The sequence below is a fragment of the Mchenga conophoros genome, linkage group LG11, assembly GCF_057382185.1.
Source record: "Mchenga conophoros isolate Kocher_MC1m ecotype Shallow Benthic linkage group LG11, M_conophoros_male_GT1.1, whole genome shotgun sequence".
In the NCBI taxonomy this organism is placed as follows: Eukaryota; Metazoa; Chordata; class Actinopteri; order Cichliformes; family Cichlidae; genus Mchenga; species Mchenga conophoros.
In genome coordinates, this window is record NC_140536.1 from 22,540,696 (window position 1) to 22,564,293 (window position 23,598).

The 23,598-nt window shown below is 37.9% G+C and overlaps 3 protein-coding genes across 5 annotated transcripts; 2 read left to right on the forward strand and 1 right to left on the reverse strand.

Moving 5' to 3' along the window:
* The first annotated feature begins 2,013 nt into the window (after positions 1-2,013).
* Positions 2,014-13,590, forward strand: LOC146564056 (CTP synthase 1-like). 2 transcript variants are annotated; one of them, XM_085291513.1, is made up of 18 exons: positions 2,014-2,173; positions 3,896-4,075; positions 5,136-5,306; positions 5,457-5,557; positions 6,497-6,613; positions 6,856-6,939; positions 7,447-7,527; positions 8,213-8,364; positions 8,981-9,113; positions 9,284-9,372; positions 9,943-10,037; positions 10,524-10,586; positions 10,725-10,768; positions 10,854-10,950; positions 11,031-11,086; positions 11,322-11,418; positions 11,613-11,757; positions 12,207-13,590. In XM_085291513.1, exons 2-18 carry the CDS (start codon positions 3,910-3,912, stop codon positions 12,280-12,282), a joined length of 1,767 nt encoding a protein of 588 aa, XP_085147639.1. In that variant the 5' UTR covers positions 2,014-2,173; positions 3,896-3,909; the 3' UTR covers positions 12,283-13,590. The 2 variants fall into 2 exon arrangements, with proteins under 2 accessions (XP_085147639.1, XP_085147640.1); XM_085291514.1 differs by having other exon boundaries at positions 2,055-2,142.
* Positions 13,591-13,726: 136 nt separating this feature from the next.
* Positions 13,727-17,187, forward strand: rab42b (RAB42, member RAS oncogene family). Of its 2 annotated transcripts, none has more exons than XM_085291517.1 (3): positions 13,727-14,268; positions 14,482-14,704; positions 15,452-17,187. In XM_085291517.1, exons 2-3 carry the CDS (start codon positions 14,487-14,489, stop codon positions 15,900-15,902), a joined length of 669 nt encoding a protein of 222 aa, XP_085147643.1. In that variant the 5' UTR covers positions 13,727-14,268; positions 14,482-14,486; the 3' UTR covers positions 15,903-17,187. The 2 variants fall into 2 exon arrangements, with proteins under 2 accessions (XP_085147643.1, XP_085147641.1); XM_085291515.1 differs by having other exon boundaries at positions 14,417-14,704; positions 15,452-17,185.
* A 542-nt stretch (positions 17,188-17,729) lies between these two features.
* On the reverse strand, positions 17,730-22,635 carry taf12 (TAF12 RNA polymerase II, TATA box binding protein (TBP)-associated factor). The gene is made up of 6 exons (XM_085291518.1): positions 22,484-22,635; positions 21,101-21,321; positions 19,271-19,348; positions 18,962-19,076; positions 18,239-18,327; positions 17,730-18,097 (listed from the first exon to the last, which is right to left on the reverse strand). The coding sequence occupies exons 2-6, from the start codon at positions 21,176-21,178 to the stop codon at positions 18,062-18,064; spliced, it is 396 nt and encodes a 131-aa protein (XP_085147644.1). The 5' UTR covers positions 21,179-21,321; positions 22,484-22,635; the 3' UTR covers positions 17,730-18,061.
* Between the last annotated feature and the right edge of the window lie 963 nt (positions 22,636-23,598).

Here is a 23,598-nt window from a genome sequence, read left to right on the forward strand (position 1 = left end):
ACTTTCATCCTGGATTTAACTGCTGAATTTTCCCAGCTGCCTGGTTAATCATCTGGTTTTTAAACATCAGAAAATTGTAAAATTCTCATTACAAGATCATAGTCCAACAGTTAGCATAAATGATCCTAAGGAAGTCTAACATTTCCTTCATAATGATTCCTTAAGACCTGAATATATTTAGCCAACAAAATGTTTTGGCAATAAGTTGCCTTTGTTGTGTTTGTTGTTAGCGTAATTCAAACCATAGCTACTAACCTCATGCTCTAACAAGACAACATAACCACATAATAGGAGACAACAGCTGTCCCGATGAAGTTTAAAATAAACTACATCACTTCTTCTTTTTCTTCTTCTTCTTTTGGTTGCTACCTTTAGGGGTTGCCACAGCAGATAATCTGTCTCCAACTCACCCTATCCCTATAGCCTCCTCCTCTGTCACACCAACCCTCTGCATGTCCTCCTTCGCTACACCTATGAACCTCCTTTGAGATCCTACTTTTTTCTTCCTGCCTGCCAGTTCCATTTTCAACATCCATTATCCAATATATCCACCATCCCTCCTCTGCACACGTCCAAACCATCTCAGTCTTGCCTCTCTAAGTTTGTCTCCAAGCTGCTTAGTTTGAGCATGTTCGTCTGATATACTTATTTCTAATCCTCTCCCATCCTGGTCACTCCCAATGAAAATCTTATCCTATTTTACACCTAAAGTTCAGTTCTCATAACATATCTCATCTGTCTGTGCACAAATAACCTTGAGTGTCAAAAACAGTGCTATATGTTTCAATACGTCTATTTTATTGGGAGTTAGGTCAACAAGTTTCGCTCTAACTTAAGCTTCTTCCTTTTGGCTTCTCTCGCTGTTTGAAAAAGGTATACACACTGATAGTGTTGCATTTATAGAGAGTGACTTTGGATGTTGTGACACACATGACCACTAAGCATTGCAAATACAACATTGCATGGCACTCTCTTGTCATTTGCATCAAAGAAAGTCTACATCAGACTGTGGGGGTGGTGGGTGCGGCCTTATCCTCAGATATGTTTTGCAAATAGGTAGATTGAGAGAGGTGGAATTAGCTTTGAATGGCTCTCTTGTATTTTAATGTTTCAAAGACACGAGGAAAGCACAGTAGTTCTTCCTGCAGGAGGTTAATGTGTGTCTCTGCTCACTTGTCAGATGTAATTGAAGGGAACAGCTTATGAAAATGAGGTGGCAGGGACGAGGTCTTTAATTAGATCATGGACAGAAATGAATTAGAATCACCACTCTCATTACCCACAGCAAAACTGGAGCAGCACAACAGTGAATACAAAAAACTTTAATATCTTCGAGGCTGTGTTAGGGTGTAAACTGGGTTTTAAGTGGGACTAGTGCTTTGTCTCATTGTGCCACACTTGCCAAACAATAATACATGAGGACATTGAATTTCTGTGTTAGTAAATGTAAGGCTTATTTCCTTCCAGATCATTATTTATTAATAGTATTATTATACTTGTGAAAGGTCAAGCTTTAGCCTGCTTAGGGGATGAATAATGCAACATAGAAAACTGAGGACATCTAGTGGTGAGTCGGACAAATATGATAATTAGAATAAAGTTCTTCTCCACATATTTTGACTTTCAAATTAGAATAATAGCTATATTTTTTTTTTTTGCTTTATTTTAATTAGTAATCACTACTAAGCATGATAATATCTCATCACAGTAGTGGAGAAAATCTGTCAATTTATACAAAGAAAAAAAAGATTAAGAAGGCTTTAATAATCCAAAATCATTTTCCTGATGATTTTTAATTTCTAGTTTCAAAAAAGCTGCACTGACCTTGAAATGCTTTACATTCGCCCCAGTGTGTAGACTCGGGCATAAAAATTCGACCGTAGTTTAATCTGTAAGGCAGAGTTTCTCCGCAGTTCAGCTCTCCCATTGGTTAATCCTGTGTGAGCGGCGCCCAAGGTTTGCCTGAGCAAACAAAAGAAAGGAAAATTTACTTACATTACGAAACGGAAGGACGCAAACTGTCTGTTGGAGAAGTGGCTCAACCAGTCAGCGCAGCCTGTCATACACGTGTTTGCTGTACTGCAACAACGTGGGCTTTCTTTACGAACAGAAAGAAATTCGTTAGATAAACACTACATCAAGGTATTTCTGGACACTTTGCTATAGCCGTTTGGTGAGTTTGTATGGATTTTTTTTTATTGACGCTGTATCTCGGAAAGTCGTTTAATAGGTGAAGAAAATGCCGCTAACTTGGTTATTGGTGTCCCAAAATTGGTTATAACCAGTTAACTGATATAATAACACGATAAATATGACATTTTTCTTGTTGGATGCTAATGAATGAATCATTTTTTTGTCTCTGTAAGTAAAATCCGTAAGCCAGGACTTCACACAAGACAGTATGGATAATGTTAGCTGGGTTACGACAGGTGAAAACTAATCAACCGACCAGTTTTCCTCTGTGAAATATGTATGTAGCAATCCTTTAACGACAAATTACCTGCGGCTAAACTCAGTAACCCGCGAAAGCTCTCAGGAGCCCCTCTGGAGAAGTTACTCTTGCGCTCTTTTTTCCCGCCAATTTAACTTCATACATTGTCAATAAAAACAATAACAAAAGTTAATGATTCACTGCGTGTTTCACACCGGTGTAATTCGATCACATGTTAACACATTCTTAGGTTTTACAATTTGGATTTACCCACTTGTGTTCGTACAGTCTCACTGTAATGCATAGGTCCGAACAATGTAAACAAATGGATGTAAACAAAGGGTTAGCCACACCTCTATAAGGAAAAACACCATCATGCTGTCAGTTTAATCAAACCATGAAACAGACAGGCTGTGCTGTTAAGTGTTATAGCTATAAATTTACTGAGCACATAGCGAAATTCTCCATTTAAATGTTGGTGCAGGGCAAGTACCTTGTTAAAATAGACAGTTTAGGAGTCATTCTGTGCAGGGTTTTCCTTGAATCTGACCCCGCCCCCAACGAACACACACACATACGCACAAACAAAATGATCTTTCTCTTGTCCTAACTTCTAGATAACTAAATTAATAAATATAACATATTATTTAACAAATATAACAATTAAAATAAGTTGTTGTTTTTTGTTGCTACAGAAATGTCTTTTAACTGTTAAACCCATTTACTTAACGTCAATATATTTAAAGGACAGTAAGGGTGGTAAGTCCCACAACTTATGTGCAGCCCTTGAAACCTGTTTGAGATGTTTTGTTTTCTTCCGATCTTGTTTGACTTGACTGGGTGATCAAGTCGGTCATTCTGACAGATGGAAGCCTGTTACATATTACCAAGAAAGAAATTCCTTTCAATTCTGTTTACTTCCTTTATTTTTATAACTACATTTTCGACTTTTATAGTCCAATACATTCCACAGCTTGGGTCTTTTTCTGAAGAAACACAAATACTAGCACTGGTTTGATACCCTGTTATGTTTATGTCGTCATCTACAAATAAAAATAATGTATTGATTCAGCCATGTAAATTAAGTCTTATCTGAAATTAAATGCTCAGTATGAGTTTGATTATCCTTACCTTAAAAGAAGGCCAAAAATGTATTAAACAACATTATTCAATTCTACTTATTTAAGTTCTGGAGTATTGGTGACAGGGTAGTGTCAAGCATAGCATACAGCAACTAAAATATCTCGCTGGACATGTGTTTATTTATTTTCCCCAAAAACACTATAGAAAATTATAGAATAAAATGTCTTTTTTTCCACTTGCAGAAGGACCCTTGGGACTTTTAATACTATTTGTCTACTTGAGTAAATAAAGCTTGTAAATGCCAGTATTGCTAAGAACTTGTCCTAGAAATGTAAAGTACATTTGTAAGTCATTTACTGGATTCCTGTTTTCTGTGTTTAGTCTTAGATGCCACTATGAAGTACATCCTGGTTACTGGTGGCGTTATATCTGGTATTGGTAAGGGCATCATTGCCAGCAGTGTGGGAACAATCCTTAAGTCCTGCGGTCTTCATGTCACAGCCATCAAAATCGACCCATATATCAATATTGATGCTGGAACCTTTTCACCCTATGAGCACGGTAAGTAATTTATAATTTACTGCTTCTAACAATGTCCTTGTCCTCAGTCAATTGCCATCAGCAGTTTGATTCAATTGTTTGATGGAGTTCTGTGGTTAACATTTGACAAGAAGCGCTGTGGGAGTGTTAGAGCCTTTAAGGTAGAGTGGTGTGGGCACAGGTTGTTTCCATACAGTGTACAGTCCCTGACCATTTTTTGAGGTGCACCTGTTTAACTGATTGCCAATGGAAGTGTAAAATCAACCAATCACATGGCAGCAACTGAGGGCATTTAGGCATTTAGATAGGGTCAAGATGAGCTGAAGAAGTTCAAACTAAGCAGCTGAATGTGAAGGAAAGGTAGATTAAGTGACTTTGTACATGACATGGTTGTTTTTGCCATCTGGGTTGGGATTTCAAAAACTGTTGATCTCTTGAGATTTTTTTATACAGTGGTCCCAAAAAAGAGAAGATATCCTGCATATTCGTGTGTTTGTAACCACAAACACCTCATATACAGACCACCGACAGTTGTGAATGTCTTGCAGCAGCATTTTTAAGCAAAAGCAAGCATTGGGTTGTACTGCTAGTGATGCATTAATGGCATTGCTTGCTTTTCCAAGTTTTTGTTGAACAAACTAAATTTAGGAATGGCATCATTCATAGCTCTGACTTTGGAGGCAAATGGAACACAACATTAGTTCACTGTGCCAAAATCACAGATCTCATTCCAATAGAGAACCTTTGGGATTTGGTGGAATAGGGAAGTTGCATCTTGGACGTGCAGTCAACAAATCTGCACCAAAGTAAGTCATACTTTTATGTCAGCATGGACCAAAACCTCTGGACTGTTTCCAACACATTGATGAATCTGTGCCACTAAGAATTACGGCAGTCCTGAAGGCAAAGGGGGTTCCGACACAGTATGAGCAAGGTGTACGTAATAAAGTGTCAAGTATATATTTATTTGTTATGTTAGTAAGCGGGGCTCAAGTGGGGCTCAGGAAGGATTTTTACCAGGTGAAAAGCTACTATGAAACAAACTGTGTGAAAACACTGATGTACTGTTTGTCTTTTCCAGGTGAAGTGTTTGTTCTCGATGATGGTGGGGAAGTGGATCTAGATTTGGGTAACTATGAGCGTTTCCTGGACATCCGCCTTATCAGAGATAACAACATCACAACTGGAAAGATCTATCAATCAGTAATCAACAAGGAGAGAAAAGGAGACTACCTGGGCAAGACTGTACAAGGTTGGATATTACTGGTTACATAACTGCTTTTATTGCCAAAACGGGCCTTAGGAAAGCGGATTTGACATGTGTGCATGCATTTCTCAGGGTTGAGTTATACAATGCAAATGCACAGATAACTATAGCTAAAATGTTTCTTTTCTTTGTCAGTGGTGCCACACATCACAGATGCTATTCAGGAATGGGTAATGAAGCAGGCAACCATTTCAGTGGATGAGGACGGTGTGGAGCCTCAAGTTTGTGTCATAGAGGTAAGCTGGGATTTATGTTGTTGGCCAAGGTGACCTGTAGTGTAAATAAATATGCTGCAGTGGGAAGTATCTTATTTACATTACCATGGGTCATTCTTTAGTCTAGTAGTTCTCAGACTTTTAAAAAAATAATGCTCCACTTCAGAAGTGGAATACTTGTTGAATTTTTCTGAAATAAAGTAATTATAATATCTACAACAAATGTATTTTTCACATAAAAATGGATAATTTTCATTCAACTTAGTTTCATTTAACATTTTTCAACTGGTCGTCCATGCCCCACTTGCGGTAGCTCCACACCTCACAGTCTGAGTACCACCGCTTTAATCATTTGTGCAATTCTGTTTTTCTAGTGATTTTGAGAAGTAGATGACATTTTCCAAAAGGATTGAAAAAAAAAAAAAAAAAAAGCTTGTTGCCTGAAGCGATAGCAAATATTGGCACCATTCAGCAGCAGGTCTGAGAAATAGCTGAACCCGAACAAATGAGTGTCACTGTGCTGCACCAAAAAAAAAAAAAAAAACAGTAAAAACTGGTAAATAGAGGGATTTAAAAAATGATTTGCTGTTGAAAGGTTGTAAAAACACTAGCGCTGTTTCTAGCCTTGGGAAATAAATGTTTTATGTATTTTTAAAAAACAGTGTTAAATCATTGTGTTATAAATCAAGTGTTTATTTTACAGTATGTGCTGCAGAATTATTTCGTCTTTAATATATTTGCAGCTTAAAAGAGTCAAGTTCTCATAAACCAAGTTAAATTATTATCCTGCCTCTAGCAGTTCTTTCTATACAGCATACTTCAAACCAGCGCTGACAGTATTATGGGCTTGGTACTGCTGACAGTGTGCTGTATTTCCCAAGTCTTTCCAAAGTGCTGAGGCTCAGCCTGTGTATTCTTGCATGTAATTCTGTGCTTTAAGCTGGTGTTTTGTGTCCACAGCTAGGAGGCACAGTGGGGGACATCGAGAGCATGCCTTTTATTGAAGCTTTCAGACAGTTCCAGTTTAAGGTGAAAAGGGAGAACTTCTGCAACATCCATGTCAGCTTGATACCACAGGTATGGTTTGCTAGTGACCATGCACAACCAAGTAGTGTTAGCAGATATTGTAGAAAAATTGATTACCTGTAAGATCACCAGATCTAATGAGTAATTTGAAATATTTTTGTTTCATTAGTCTTAAATTCATTCTTTTGGTAATTGAAGGAACGTGGTATTGAACAGGGGGGGATAATCACTTTGGACTTATATTGCACGGCCATTTATGCTTTGTTTTGTGTGGCTGTATCTTTTCTCTAAAGCCCAATACCACAGGGGAGCAGAAAACCAAACCAACCCAGAACAGCGTCCGAGAACTCAGAGGGCTGGGATTGTCTGCAGATTTGGTGGGTAGTCAGATTAAACTGATTCTTATATCTGCAAGTCAAATGGATATCAAATGCACTAAGCATTAAAATGGCTAACTTGAATTAATTTTACAACTGCGTGCTAAATCAATAGATGAACTGTTTTCTGTAGGATTGATTTGGCAGATTTTTTTTTTACCACTATTATATCAGTATCATCTGATAATGTCTGTCACTGGATTGGGGGGAACTCACAGGGATCATTTTGTGAGGACGAAGAGTCATATGAGATGTGAAATGCCCGGTTTTAGGTTTTCTCAAGTCAGTTAGCACAAAGAAGCTGGTTTAAACTCGCTTAAGAGTGTACCTCTCAGATCTTGTCCTCATTCTTCTGATAAAGCCATCCTTTTGAATCACATGTTAATTTCATTATGTACACAATCAAATAAAATTTGGAGTGTATTAAATCGTAAACACTCAAGTGTGCGCTCTGGCATTATTTTGTTTGTATACATTATCCTGATATATATGTCCTTCTTTTGGCAGATTGTTTGTCGCTGCACAACTCCTCTAGAAACATCTGTCAAGGAAAAGATCTCCATGTTTTGTCATGTGGAGCCCACACAGGTGATTTCCTGTAAAACTGTAGGTAGGGTAGGCTACTTATGTTAGTTATGAGCTAGTGCAGTTCTCATCACTACTCACATCTACTCTTTCAGATAATGTTGTCATATTTTATAAATAGATATAACATTATATAATAATTTATTATTATTAAGTAATTACTTTTTGTTGCTATGATATCATTAGATTTAGATAGATGCTGACCTCAGATGTGGAAAGCATATCCTCTCATCAGCCACTTTGTTAGGTACACCTGCTCAGGTGCTTGTTTGAGCCAAGCATCAGAATGGGAAAGAAAGTTGATGTGACTTTGAAAGCTGATCTACTGGGATTTTTCATCTCCAGGTTAATTCCAGAGTTCGGAGAAGAATAGACAGACTGCTTTGAGCTGATAGGAAGGCAGCTGTACCTCAAATAACCACTCGTTACAACCAGGGTATTCAGAAGGGGTCAGAATGTGGTGTAGAGAAATTGAAAGCGTGGATCCATCCTACTTTGTATCAACAATTCAGACCAGCGGTGATGTTGCAAAGATGTGGGGGATTTGTAACATTTTATACCAAGAGACACTGTGGTCCTTTTGATAGCTAAGGCATACCTAATAAAGTGACAGGTCAGTGTATTAAAATGGTTTTTTAAAAAAAGGTAGCAGATGACAACAAATAACACGTCTTCTAATTCCTTTCAGGTGATCTGTGTCCACGATGTCTCCTCAATTTATAGAGTTCCTCTGCTGCTGGAGGATCAGGGTGTTGTGAGGTACTTGTGCGAGCGGTTGAACTTGCCCATTGAGATGAGACCCAGAAAGATGTTAACAAAGTGGAAGGAGATGGCTGACCGGTAGGAAAGAGTATCTCAGCCTTTAACTATTTTGAATTTTGTCTTGAACAGAGAAAACTAGATACATTCATTTAAGGTACAAAAAGGTGGACTTGGCTGCTATGTGTTTTGGACTGTGTATTTCGAAGCCTTGAATATCCACGATGCTGTTTTTGTTTGTTTGTTTGCTTGTTTGTTTGTTTTTGCTCCTTGCTCATGACATAACCTCAAATACAACACAAAAAAAGGACTCTGTGTGTTTATTAAATTTAAAACTTGGTGTCAGACTTGTAGATCATCCAGGCATGATCTTTTAGTCACCATTACACTGCTAATGAAAAAAAATATTATATTCACTTCTTGAACATAACATTACTAGACAAGTAGGCGTGACAGATTCAATCTAAGTTTCAGAACCTCCTAATATGTCAGCAATAATTTTGCTTGTTATGATTTTGGTCACAAAACTTTCCCTAAAGAATGCTGACACCAGAAGCAGATTTATTTATTTATTCTTTCCCTAGTGAGTACAACATACTGAGCGTTGAGGGGATCGGGTAAAACGGGTAGCTGAGGAAGTAATCATTCAAAGAATGCACCAGATTCTGTACTATAAATCATCTCCCTCTCTTTTCAGATCCGACCGTCTCTTGGAGCATGTTTCCATAGCCCTGGTGGGAAAATATACAAAGTTAGCTGACTCCTACACATCTGTTATTAAGGCCCTAGAGCACTCAGCCCTTGCCATTAATCACAAACTAGAGGTCAAGGTAAGGAGACAACTCTCTTCTAATTTCTGAATTTTGCATCGCTGTTTTCAGTTTGGACTGTTTTTAGATAAACTTGCTATACTTAAAATAAAACCTCACATATTCCTGTATTTGTACAGCCTGTTGTTGACTGATCTCTATCCAGATTACACTGTTTGTTGTTATTGCAGTACATAGACTCTGCAGATTTGGAGACTACAACCCTGCAAGATGATCCAGTGAAATATCACGAGGCCTGGCAGAAACTCTGCAGTGCTCAGTGAGTAGACAAAACAAGGCGAAAACACGCTAATAAGTGTGGATAATCAGCAGCTGTTGATATTAAAATGTACACTCTATTATATATATATAGAGTATTATAGTTCGTGCAGCTATGGTAGTAGCAATATTGCAAATGGGTTAAAAGAAAAGTCCTGCTTGTCTGTGGCTGTTTCAAAAGAAGCAGTAACAGGTTATGCTACAAGTTGGGGACAGCGAAAAAGATTATTGTATTACCGCAGGGGGTTGTTTTGATAAAGGAAACACAATTTAGGATAGTGTTGTTGTTTTTTTTCTTCTTTCTTCTTCATCTTTTTGAAGAAAAATGTCACTAGTGTGTCTTAATCAGATACTATCACAAACGAAAGCTTTTCTAATTATGTTACTTAGTTCACTAACCATACGATACTGAATTATCTTACATTGGCTGTACAATACCAGCCTGGCATTTTGCTTTTTTAAGTTTTCCAGAGAGAGTGACACAAGGTTTAAATAGATTTAAGTGGTTCTACATGTGTCTGTGAAATCTCAGTGAATTGAGCATTGATGGTCTTTTCTTTCTTTTCCACAGTGGTGTCTTGGTGCCAGGAGGTTTTGGTGCAAGAGGGACAGAAGGCAAGATGGAGGCTATTTCTTGGGCACGGAAACAGAATAAGCCATTCCTGGGTAAGGGAGATGTCAGGCTATGCTGTATGTTGTGTATCATATTATATTGCAGTTGGACGTAGTTTGAGCAGTTATTGAAAGACAAATAGGGGGAAACACATTGAGTTGATTATAGATATAGACTCAGTCTAAGCAGAGACTCTGTCCTACACACCTTAGTGCTGGGTGGTGTAGAGGATGTGCTGGGATGCTGTTCATATATTTTATGTATGATATGAATTTTTCAAATACCGCTTACACCAATGAAAAGACAAACCCCCTACTGGGGTTTTGTTTCAAGGTCTTGTATTTGTTTTGGCTGCTGAAATTCTCTCTGGTGCATATTGAAAGGGTAATCTGTATTTACTGCACACCTTTCTTTACTGACAATTAATCATATGAGGTAGCATTTAATATCCAAATTCATTACATGTAGTCAGTGATTTATATGTTATGTAAAAAGATGTTGTTTAATATTTAGAATTCCACTGGCCTTGTTCTTTGCAGGCGTTTGTTTGGGCATGCAGCTGGCAGTGTGTGAATTTGCCCGCAGTGTTCTTGGATGGGAAGGTACGTGATTGTTTAGTTCTGCTGAGGACACAGCTAAGAAACATTTGCTTCCAGTGGTTTCTAATTTAATGATGATTAAGGCTTCCACCTATTGGAAAGCTGATTTGTGCTCAGATCAGTTCATCTTGTGTTTTTCAGATGCCAACTCCACAGAATTTAATCCAGAATCCAAACACCCTGTGGTATGTTATCTTCTTTGTTTTGTTTTTTTACCATGCATGTTTACCATCCATTATTAGTTGTATAATCTTGATTTGATCCCTACAGGTAATTGACATGCCAGAACACAACCCAGGCCAGATGGGTGGGACTATGAGGTTGGGAAAGAGGCGGACCATTTTCTCATCCAGCACCAGTGTGCTGAGTATGTATCTCCCTGGATCAAATGATACCTGGACTTCTTCTACCTAATTACTGTTGATAAAATATTTTTTATTCTTCCAGGAAAGCTATATGGAGATGTGGAATATGTTGACGAACGGCACAGACACAGATTTGAGGTAGTGATCCAAACAAGGGTTAAATTTTTTTTTATTATACAGCGAAAAGTGTGGAAATTATTTTGTAATTACAAAATTTATTAAGCAAAAGTATTGTGTGCAGTATCTTATCTAACTTTGAGATTTGATTTGAACATTATTTTGTTTTGTTGGGCCCATGGCTTTTCTTCTAGAAGTACTGCAAGAACAAAACAAAAAATAAAACCTTGGATCACAGAATCTTATCTTATTTCAGGTGAATCCAGAGCTGAAGCATCACTTTGAACAAAAAGGACTTCAGTTTGTTGGTCAGGATGTGGAAGGAGAGCGGATGGAAGTCATTGAATTAGAGGGTATGGGGAAAGTGTGTTTGAAATCCAGCACCCACCGGCTTCTTCTAATACATACAATTCTTGAACACGATGTAGAGAAATCATGTTTAACCCCAAACTGTCCTTCATTATGATATCAAACATTTAATCTTTGTTGTTTAAATGAAGCCTGAGGGAGCAGAAACGTGCAGTAATATGCAATTTTTTGGTTTCAGACCACTGTTACTTTGTTGGAGTGCAGTATCATCCAGAGTTCACCTCCAGACCTATCAAACCTTCTCCTCCATACTTTGGTCTCCTGCTGGCCTCTGCAGGAAAACTCCAGAGCTACCTGGCCAAGGGCTGTCGCCTTTCTCCACGGTAAACACCAGCACATCAATCACTTGCCAATCCAAAAGTTATTTAAAGGAAATGAAACTGCAATGGTGACAGTCCAACAGTTTTGAAGTTTAGCTGTAACTGCAGCTATAACTTCCCAGTTCGCTTATTCCATCACGGTGTTTCTCCAACCTCCAAACAGTTGAATGTTATTTCACCTTTCTCTCATTTTTTATCATATTTAGCTGACATTTATGCTTTGATGACACTTTTAATAAGTAATCTGAGTGGTAAACATGTGAAAAAACCTCTTACAAAGAACCTACAACTTGATCAATATTTAACATCAGTCATTAAGCATTTTGCCCACACATATTATATCTGCATTTAAAACTGATGCTATGTCACAACAATTCCCGCAGTTACAGAAAAAATTGCCCCTATAATGTCTTGCTGATGTAATAATCTTATGAATTTACCTTTCATTTCAGGGACACCTACAGTGATCACAGTGGTAGCAGCTCTCCCGACATGGACATGCGTGAGCTGAAGTTTCTGTCTTTGTAGAAGTAATTTTTGTGTATGTGCCGCTCATGGAGATCACCCAGGAAATACCCTGACTGACTCTGCACAAACAATCTTTGTATTACTCTGTATTTTTGAATTGTTAATACTTTATTGTCATAACAATTTATAATTTATGTTCTTCAAATATTTTGCCTACAGCAAAATATTAAAGGTAGTGAATTCTGTTTATTTTAGTGTTTTAAAGTTGCTGCAAAAATCAAGTATTAATAAAGGTTTTATGAGGGAACTTAAAAAATTGTTGCTGTAATGGAACTTGTTAAAAAAGAATACACTAAGGTACATGATTAAAGGGAAGACATCAGCCCATCGGTATAAAGTGTACTGCCGTTATCATAATGATGTTCTGGTAAAATAATGAGAAGATGTGTATTTTGGAGTTTTTCAGAGAAATATTTTTCAGAGACTTTCTCTGTTTTTTGGAATTGAGAAAGGGTTAGGTGGGATTATATATATTGGGAATTACTGATATATTTACCTTTTTAAATTGTTGTAATTGTCAGTTTTTTCATCTGTATTTCCCCCATAGTTTAATACTGGTTTGGTTTTAAGCAATCTTTCTCTGTATTACATCCAGATCTGTTTGGACATGAAGCTGTGACTCTTGGGTGAAAATGTGAAATATTCTGCTCTGATAATGTTAAAGATTTAGGCATGAATCAATCACATGGATGCAGGCTTTTAATTTCTGCACGTAAGCTGTCATTTGAAGACTCGCTCACTTTGGAACGCCATTAGTTTGTGAAGCCCTAAAACTGAACTGACCAGTTCATGTTGCACAACTTTTGCCTATGACCAGGAAACATGATTGCCCTTTACTGCTATTTCTGACTAAGAACTGTTTAAATTGAAATATGCTGATGCACAATCATCTGACAGCTGGGGAAATTTAAGCAACCTTTGCGACAACAACAGAATAAAACTAAAACTACGATCTCAAATGGATCTTGAAGCATCAGTAAAAGCATCTAGTAGGTTATAACTATCAAATGTCCCTCTTGCACTTTCAGTCTACTAAGTAACATGAGATCCCATTTTGTTACCATTGTGTGACCCAAATGTACTGAAATGCCTTTTATTTATTAAATTTAGATGCATGTGTTATGCAGCACATCTGTTTATTTGTATTTTTTTTTTGGGGGGGGGGAGGTCCTGGAGAATACTACACCTACAAGCTGTAAGTATCTGTGAATGACTTTTCATAAATATGCTGGTGTCACAACTGCCTAAGGATGGACTTTTTATCCTACTAACCAGGACAGTGGAGAGGAAGCTTGTTGCTCTCCATGGTCCCTTCATGTAACTTGAACCCGTTCCATCACTGCATAATGTTAAGAGGTCACAGTCACTTTACATATAGCTGTGAGACCAGTTTGGCTTTCCCAGAGGATAAAAACCGACATTGTTATCAACTTCCCTTTTCAGATCTTCGCTGCACATATGAGATCATAAAGTGATAAAAACTGTTGCAAATAGTGTGGCAACTGTTAGAGTTGCCAACAGTCACCCTCATTTTGTATGTTTGGTGATGATGATGTCCCTACTGGCTCTCAACTACAGGAAACTGCACAGTTTCCCCTGATAAGTTTTTTTTTATGCAGCCACTACTTCCTTAAACTTCCCCCTTTCCCACATCTGGCCCTCCCTTTGTCCTTGTGCTCTTGCCCCTCCTTTAGTCAAGTATCAACAAGCAACCTTTAGAAGTACACGCCCCTGCAAAGCCACACTTGTGTACAAGCTTACTGTACTAGTTAAGATCAGCAGCTCAAATGGATCCACTTTGTGGGGAAGATTTTTCTACATACCTGCCCTCGTAGAGGATTTGAAGAGCCACCATGAGAATGAGAGCTGTACTGCAGTCACAAAAGGAAAGAAGCTTGGGATGGCTGTGAACACTGCTGCTGCATTGGTAGTGAGATTAATAAGGAGTGGCTTAATGCCTGTTTCTCAACATTTGGATTGTCAGAGGTAAGAAAGCAACTGGTGTTGAGTTTGTGTGGTAGATAGTCTCCATGAAGTTATGTCTCTTTCTTTCTCTTCAGTCTCAGTAATCTCTCACTATATTTGCTTTTAACCTTTTCTAATCTTTATGACAATCTGTTTTTCTCTTTCCCAGCGCTTGTGCACACCTTCATATCTCCAAAAGCTGTCATTCCTGTCTTAATCTCTTGTAACTGCCAGCAACAATGGACCTGACTTTGTGGCAGTACCAGTTCAGGATCATCATGCTGGGCGATTCAGCTGTGGGAAAGTCCTCCCTACTGAAACGCTACACAGAGGACTTGTTTATGGAGTCCATCAACGAGACAGTAGGTGTTGACTTCTACGTTCACTTCCTGGAGGTGGAACCGGGGATCCGTGTAAAGCTGCAGTTCTGGGACACAGCAGGACAGGAAAGGTTCAGGTATGGATGATCTTTGAATAAGATATATGCAGTCTACAATGATATGAGCTTTATGTTGGAATCCAGGTAACATTTATGTCGTTTTTAATGCATTAGGCCACATTACAAGGACCCTGTTCAAAAAATGAAAATTAGAGACACTTTAGTTGTGTGCGACAACTGAACTAGGGCCTATTCCGTTCACAATGAAGTTGTTTTGCTTTGTTTACTTTCATCTATGATTGTGTATCCACCCTGTCAGTGCCACAAGATAGGTGTGTACTGTGTACAGAAGTGCAGTTTGTGCAATACTTCTAAATGGAAGATTGAGCTCTTTTAAATGTAGTATTTTCCAGGCTCAGCGTATTTAATGAAAGAACTAGGAGAAGCATGCTTCATTCTGTCTCCAAATCCTTTATTTTCCAGTTCTCCAGCTGAATGAACTGAAACAAATTGCAAACTACGCCTGTTTGCATTTAACTTCACTCTGGATGGGATCTATAATCCCATTAAGTGAACCAAAGGCTTGTCCTGTTTTCAGAAATACCTGTTTAGATGAAGTTTTCACCACCTGACAGTTTAGATGACCTTTGGTTCAATAAATCAGGGGGAACTGTTTGTATGAATGCTTGTCCAAAAGAGCTGAAGTTATACACAGCAGCTGTTAACTGCTCATTAGAACAGGACATAAATGTTGATTCTGTTTGCCAGTGTGGGTTTTTCTATCTCTCAAGATTTTTTACCCCTTTGTCTCACTTCTTTCCTCAGATCAGTGACCCGCTCCTATTACCGCAACTCAGTTGGAGGCATGCTAGTGTTTGACATCACCCATCGAGCCTCCTTTGACCATATTAAAGACTGGCATGCTGAGGTGTGCGAGCGAGTACAGCCACATAAGGTTCTGTTCGTCCTGGTGGGTCAAAAGAATGATCGAGATGCTCACAGGGAAAGGGCGGTGAGCCGAGAAGAGGCAGAGAAGCTGGCCCAGCAGCTAGGAACGCCCTACGTGGAGGCATCTGCAAAGTCTGGGCAACATGTAAAGGAGTGCTTCGAGCTCCTCACTCGACGAATCTACCAGGGACTATTGAGTGGAGAGATAGAGCTGCAAGAGGGCTGGGATGGAGTCAAGTGCACTGTCCCACAGGCGCTACAGTTACAGCGAGCCAACATGCCTCAGCCAAGAACAGCAACTAAGGACAAGAAAAAGTGTTGCGGTTAAACTGTGGACATGTGGTGCCTATCTATGTGAACTCACGTGACTGTAAAAGCAATAAATAACTGTGAGCAGGTTGGATCGGTGGTGGCATTACTGTAAGGCACAAAAATCATAAAACACGCTGGTATGAAAAGTATTTTTGCACATTTTTTGTGAAGATGAATCTTTTAGAACTATAAGATGCTAGTATTTTATTTTGTGTTGGCTCTGTGAAATAAAATGGGGAAATAGGTCAGTTTAGTGTTTCATTTTTTTCTGTAACAGATATTTTTACACTTTTTGCTTTTTTGCCATCAGCAGGTCATGCGCTCGACTCCTGTTGTATTGATTATCATTTAATGAGACCGAACCTTTCACTGTAAAGCCCAATAACCTTTCCGATCTTGATATAGCTTCACCATTAGGTTAAAATTTAAGTTTGCTCAATGTCACTTGTAACACTGAGCTCAAAATATGCCTTACAAAGTACTCAAAGCTGCTAGTGAAGCTGTGGACTTTTAATAGAAAAATCTATATTCTGTATTTATAAGAGAAATATGGTAATTCTCTCTTTAGTGAGATGCCAGCTCCACAGCATATTACGCTAATGGACTTATGAGGTCATGGCTAACCTCAGTTCAGCTGGGGCAGAGGCTGTAATATGACAAGTTGTTTGTTCTTTTCTCTAATTTGTCTAATGGGTGCTAAAGATGTAATTGTGTCACAGTCACAATTATTCAAAAGTGAGAGAAGAAATGAACAAATCTAAATTATTGATTTCTCTACCTCGAAACCCGTACACTGGTAAAGTGGTTCCACCGGCTTGAAGGTTGAGGAGGCGAGGTAGTCTGCACAGCTCATGCCCACACAAAGACATTACAAATAGCGGTTTGCAAGCAGGTTTATGACTTTGAGGGGTCAAAAGTGATAGGATTGGAGCCACTGCTCCACAAAGGTATTCTGTATTTTCTTTTCAATTTCTATATTCCTATATTGTTTGTTCTGCCAGTAACTGGCAGCTATTAAGGTACTTGGTCCCTTGGTTCAGATTACAAATATTGTCTTGAGCCTTCATTTGTCTCTTCAGTTATTCTTATGAGCCTGAACAGTTGTCTTGTAACATGACTAGTAAACATCCTGCGAGGAACTGGTTGTCTGTAGGTGTTTCTGTGGAAATTCATTAAACTCTCAGGTGCATACATTAAATTGGGGTTTTCCCCCAGTGTCTCTGCAACTAAAACAAGGTCATTAAATGATGGCTGGTAGCCATCTGCTGTTTCTGAATATCTTTCTTTATCCTTGGTTGGCTGCAAGTATGCAGGAAGTCCATTTAATCACATCTGAGCCTTTGTGGTGTATTAATGTAATACATAGTGTGGCAATTTCACATCTACTAGGTAGCTGACTAATAAATGTGAAACAGCATCTCAGATAATTAACATATCCATGTAATTTGACCAACTTAAGTCTGGCAATACATACACCATACTCCAACCTTCCGATTGGTAATTTCAGTCATTAATTTCTTACAATGACAATTTCTTCCATCTGAAGTTTGGAAAATTGCATCCAAATAAGACAAAGTAAACAAAAGAAAAATTAAAAACCAAAACAATATGCTAAAAAATGTGTTAAGGTTGGTGTAGTAGTTTACACCTGAATTAACTACAAAAACCTATAAAGAAGTATAATGATAATCATTGCACAAATTGATTCAATAAAAACAGAGGAGTCCCAATCAGTCATTTACTTTACTTGCAATATATCTAATCTAATGATAAATCTCTAATGAGAAAGGTAAAACCAAGTATTTTAGGAAGGCACGTGAGTCAGGTAACACTGACATCCAAGTAATGAACGATACCAAGAAAGTATTTTTATTGACAAAGATGCAATGGAGTTCTGCCAGGTTTAGCTTAATGGCAACAATACAGAATCAAACATACAAAGACCACTATTGTGCAATGACTCTGGCAAAACACATAAAACTTACAGAGCTATGACAATGAAACATTAATGTCAAGAAAAATACATCCACCAATACCACCTCTCTATTTTAGTCAAAAAAAATAAACAAACAAACAAAAAAAAAAAACATCCCAGTTGACAGGAAAATAAAAGAGAATGGGGGAAAAAAAAAAAAAAAAAAAAAAAAAAACCACAATAGGTACATCTTAGTCGTGCTACTTTTTGGTTGTCTTGCGGATCAGCGCCATTCTCTGAAATGAGAATAAATGAAAACAATTAGGCCCAGTGTTCATCATAATACAAACCAAATTAACCATACTGACAAATATAACATCAGCAGTTATTCTACCATTTACAGTAATCTAACATGTGCAGCAGAGGCAATCGCTCACCTGTTTGTGGGCCTCTGTGGTACAAGCCTTCTTGAACGGCCGGATCTCATCTGAGCCATAACCAGGAATCCACATGTTCCACTGGCGCTCTGAGAAAAGCAATGCACAATGGCAGCAGGCCACAGACTTTAAAAGGCTCATCGGGATTTACAATAGATATTGATATCGAAGTGATCATATCTGGCAAATAACCCAGTCTATAAGGAAAGATCTAATTTCCATCTCATTTTCAAAAATTGATATATACATGTTTTTTTTTTTTCTTTCAAGGCTTTTACAGTAAATAATTTAAACTCCCTCTGTGATATTCAAACTTATCACAGAAAGCACATAGTTTACCTAACATTTATCTGAAACCATCTACAAATATTAAATTAAGTTCTTATCATTAATATAATTTAAGTGATAAAAAAATCAATTCATACCAGATGTTTTTTATGCATATAAAGTATGCTAAATCACCTTGTGCTCTCAAAGTAACAACAAAATTTGAATATAAATAGCCAACAAATGATAGCAGCAAATAAATAATTCAAATCAAATTCTCATAAGGCATGTAGCACTGAATTAAATATAAGCCTTGATAATATTTCTGTAAACAGCTGCCAACCAATAACTGCAGAATAAACATTCTTAAGTTTTTTGTGAGAGCTCAAGGCACACAGTACAACCTGACAAAATAAAGAATGACCCAATCATTCAAAAACGTCACAAGCAACTTACCTAGATGTAACTGAACATCTTTCACCTCCAAGGTGTTGGACTTGCGGTGGCGTGCCAGCTGACAGGCTGCCGTCACTACACTCTCTATAAAATCATCCGCAATTTGTAGCAGCATCTGAGAAGAAAACAGGGATTTTGAAAACCAGACAGCGAACTGAAGAAACCATCCGTTTCACTATAGCTTGGATACCATCATGTTAACAGCATTAGGCAAGTTTTAATTGCAGATGATGAAAAAATATGTAAATGTTATTCAATACAGAGAAGATCAAAAAAATCTTGCACAATTTATTTAAACTACTGACAAACCTCCTCAACGTCCTCATCCAGCTGCTCATTTGGGTCAATCTCTCTCACCAGGTCCTGCAGCTTTTTCTTACTTAGCACCTGGGAAAAAAAGAAGATGCATCCATCATCCTTTAACAAAAGCTAATGGGTGCAGTTGTGTGGTCTGCATAATACCTTAGTGATAGTAAGAGATAGAGATGGCACGATACCACTTTTTTATGTCCGATACCGATATCATAAATTTGGATATCTGCCGATACCGATATGAATCCGATATAGTGTTTTTTAATCAACAAAACTGTTTTTTAAATATCTTGCTGCATTTTGTATAAGTTCATACTCAAGTTTAAAACAACAACTACACTAAAGCTATTCTGTTATACCTGTATGCAAAAAAAATTATTTCATAGTTCAGCAATACTGATCAATCTAATAAACTTAAACCTACACCATCCTCCCTATTCTGGTATTTTAAAGAGTACTTAGCATAAATATTAAGCAACCTAACTAATAGGGTTCCAACTCCCAGCAACAACAAAAATAAAAAAATTAAAAAAAATAGGGAACCACCCCTCACGCTCCACCTCATGATGCTTAATTGACGTAATCAACCTTAATTTGATGCAGTGTGGAAAAAAAATGCACAGAAATCAATTATTTTTCAAGAAATATTAAATAGATTCAACATCTTTCTTCAACAAAATTGCAGACTGCACAGATGGTACCTTCCCAAAGGAAAAAGTACTATAGCTTACTAGGGTATATTAGACTTAACAGTTACTATATACAATAATGGACTTCTATACATTTTACATCAGATTAAAACTTTGGGTGTAAGATTCAGATAAATATTAAATAATTAAAAGCTCGACATTTTAAATGAGAATAAGAAAGAAAAGTATGTCTTTGTGCCCCCTTTTCCCTGTTAATGCCCTATCGGCCCCCCTGGCTAAACTTTGCTAGATCCGCCCCTGCACAGTTACCAGCCGTCAGCTACGTAGAAAAAGATCCTGGTGTAGAAAGTAATAATAAATAAATTCTAACAACAGCTGATCAAGCTTAAACGTGCTGCTGTTGTTCAGCCGCTGGTTTCCTCTGTCTGGTGCAAAGTGGGCCAAAAGCAAACAAGAGACACGGACTCGCGACAGAAAAGCCGATCAGCTGATCATTAAGCAGTTTCATGATTGAAGTAGCAGCCGGAGAGCGAGAGGCAGTCGCTCGTTAAGCTTAACGCAGGAATGCTTTACAAACATTCAGAGATGGACTTACACACGTGCTTTACTTCTCTCAGGGATAACTTTGTCGGAGATGAAATGCCAGGTTGCTAGCGAAGCTCCACATGCTATCCAGACCACCGACAGGTCCCGCATGCCACAGCCGCTCTATCACGTGATGCCTACTGCTCCGACGTGCTAACGTTCTGAGGTGAGTTACGGCGTGTTGCAAGTTTTGTGAGGTGCTTTCGTGATATTTAATGGATCGGATTACATTTTTTATTTTTCTCCGATATCCGATCCAGTAATTTAGGTCAGTATCGGACCGATACCGATACGTAATATCGGATCGGTCCATCTCTAGTAAGAGATAAAAAATAAAATGAAAAAAAAACACAATACAACACAGTTTTCTCACATTTAAAGCAAGGAGCCATAAGTTTTGCACTGATATTTTCATGATATTTCATGTAAAAAACAACAACAAAAAAACCCCCAAAAAAACAAAACAAAGAAAAAGAAAGAATCTTCATGTAAAACAAAATACACTCTCAATCTTTTGCATTTTAAGAGGTGAAGTCAGTAAGTTATTACACAGATCCTGACTTTGGTTCTACTAAGCAAAAAATTAACTAACCTGAGAGCCTTCTGGACTACTTCTACCCGCAGGGCCTGGTGGCAGACCCTTAACCACTGTCACAGTGCTGTTAGCCATGCTGGTGGCTAAAGGAAAAGCAGAGAGACTCTGAAGCGTCACTGCGGGGCAAAACAGTTGTGGTAGGTCTCTCTCGAACCCTCAGCAGCAAGTTGAACTCAGATGTGATGAATTACCTCTTTACCAGGACCGCAGCCGTGAATCTGAAATTAAAAGTCACAAAATAGAGTTACTACAGAAATTAATCACAGGTTGATCAAGCTGTTTAGGCTGAATGTCAGGACATTCATAAAAAATCCTTGTATCATCGTCTTCTTTGGCAAAAATGCAGAGTTTATGTCTTTGAAGCCTCTCAATTCTCAGAGCTTGAAAAAGGGGCCAACTGTCTTTGGGTTTGTGAAGCCAGACCTTCCATTTAAGAGGCTTCTTCAGTTCTAAGTCAAAGGAGCTTGCAAAGACAAATGGTGGGATGTCCAGGTATTTAACCCGTACTAGCGATCATCCCCTTTGGAGGTGGTCCTTAGAGTCGTTGACAGACTACTGATCATGAGCCAAAGTGTCAAAAAAAAGTGCGGGTCATTTCCATCACTGGGGGATAAGGGCAAAACTACTCTTGCCCACTCCATCATGTGACCTATTGAGGTTATGACCATCTACACCCACTGTGAACGACCATTATTGATATAATTAGAATGTCAGGTATCAACAAACTCATGATGATGATAATGGCCCACTCCTTTACTCACACCTTGGTTCATGTGATGAGTCACATTATTAATAGTGGGTTAACGACTCTCAGGACCACGTAAAGGGGAAAATTCCTGGGATGTCCCACCTTTTCTTTTTAAAATTGAATAAGACTCTTGGATTAAACGTCTTCAGAAACCTAAAGAAGTCCAGTTGCTTTCTTTATTAAAGCTCTCAAGACTTTCCTGGTTTTAAAGTAAAAAATAACACGAAGTTTTACCATAAAACCCGGTGCTTTATATTTACAATAAAGGGCCTTTTAGCGATAGTTGACTTTACTTATTGTTTACAACATTTATTAATAACTCTACTACCTTTACAATACCGAAAGTATGCATAGACCCAAGCCATGCAACTTAGCCGACAAACAATGGCATGGGTTTACTGAAAACATTAATCGAGTTAGTGAAAAATACGACACTCAAAATATAAAAACAACAGATCATAGATTAATCATGGCCGTGGAGTTTCACCGAATAAAACAAACAATAAAAAACACACCGAAGTTTGCGCTAACATTGGTGCTAAAAACAATAGCGGCTAACGTTAGCACCGAATCCGGTGGAGAATCTATATGGAGGCTAAATCTTAAAACTGTGCGTTAAATTGTCAACTTACTCAGTTAAACAAGCACTATCTGTCCATCCTTCGGCGTTGCTGTGATGCCAAATTTGTTGTTTGACACAAAAATCGTCTCTCACTTTCCCCTTTGGGTAGCTGGAAAAATAACCGAGGTTTCCTTTCAATACTTCCGCTTTGTTGATCTCCGTTTCCTGTGGGCGCCGCAGTCCTGGGTCCTCTACTTTGCCACCTGCTGGATGTTTCGTGGAATTACAACAACAAAAAATTGATCTTTTAATAAAGAAGCGTTGCTTTCTTTAGTATCTACACGAACTAATTTTACTAAAAAATAAAAGTTTACATGCTTCGAACAATAGTTATAATTCTTTGTTATAATATATATAATAATATAATAATAATATTTTCATCACATAACTTATATACTTATTCCTTTCCCTTCTGCACAATACAGTGCAAAAGTCTTGAGTCACCCATATTTTTAAATACATATTTTATTCTATTTATTATTCATTATTACATTATGTTTATATATTTTATATTCTGTTCTCAAGGAGTTGCTTTCTTGTAATTCTTTAAAATTTAATCGAGCAATAGTTCTCTCATTTTCATTTTTTTAGTTCTTTCTCGTTCGTTTTCACTTCAATCATTGCACCTGAACATTTTCAAATGATTATTGTGTGATTGTGTGTTTGTTTTGGTTTTTATTTGTTTTCTTTTATACTATTAACACGGATATTATCATTGAAGCAAAAAAAAAAAAAAGAAAAAGAAAGAAAAAAGGAGTTTTTCCTTTCCATTGTCCCAGGCCAACACGGTTGTTCATAAAGGGCCATCTGATTGTTGGGCTTTTCTCTGTTTTCTCTGTATTATTGTAGGGTCTTTACCTCACAAAACAAAGCGCCTTGAGGCAACTTTTGTTTTGATTTGGCCCTGCAGAAATAAAACTGAATTGAAGTAAAATATCAGATGAAACTGGACAAGCAGAAGACAAAAGAAGAGGTGGTGGGTCCAAAAAGTTTCATCCAGCATATGAACAGTATCTGAAAGTCATGTCCTCAAGAAACAGAAGTCCAGCAAGAGAGATGTGTTTGGAAAGATGTATCTGGACCTTCAGTTGAACCATCTACTGTTCACTGAAGCCTCGTCAGAAA

Coding starts and splice junctions, on each gene's coding strand:
- LOC146564056 (XM_085291513.1), top strand. CDS start 3,910: ATGAAGTACATCCTGGTTACTGGTGGCGTTATATCTGGTATTGGTAAG. Junction 6,940..7,446: donor TGGGATTGTCTGCAGATTTG/GTGGGTAGTCAG, acceptor TTCTTTTGGCAG/ATTGTTTGTCGCTGCACAAC. Junction 11,087..11,321: donor GGCACAGACACAGATTTGAG/GTAGTGATCCAA, acceptor ATCTTATTTCAG/GTGAATCCAGAGCTGAAGCA.
- rab42b (XM_085291517.1), top strand. CDS start 14,487: ATGGACCTGACTTTGTGGCAGTACCAGTTCAGGATCATCATGCTGGGC. Junction 14,705..15,451: donor GCAGGACAGGAAAGGTTCAG/GTATGGATGATC, acceptor TTCTTTCCTCAG/ATCAGTGACCCGCTCCTATT.
- taf12 (XM_085291518.1), bottom strand. CDS start 21,178: ATGGCTAACAGCACTGTGACAGTGGTTAAGGGTCTGCCACCAGGCCCT. Junction 18,328..18,961: donor AGATGTTCAGTTACATCTAG/GTAAGTTGCTTG, acceptor TGCTTTTCTCAG/AGCGCCAGTGGAACATGTGG. Junction 18,098..18,238: donor CCACAGAGGCCCACAAACAG/GTGAGCGATTGC, acceptor TTCTCATTTCAG/AGAATGGCGCTGATCCGCAA.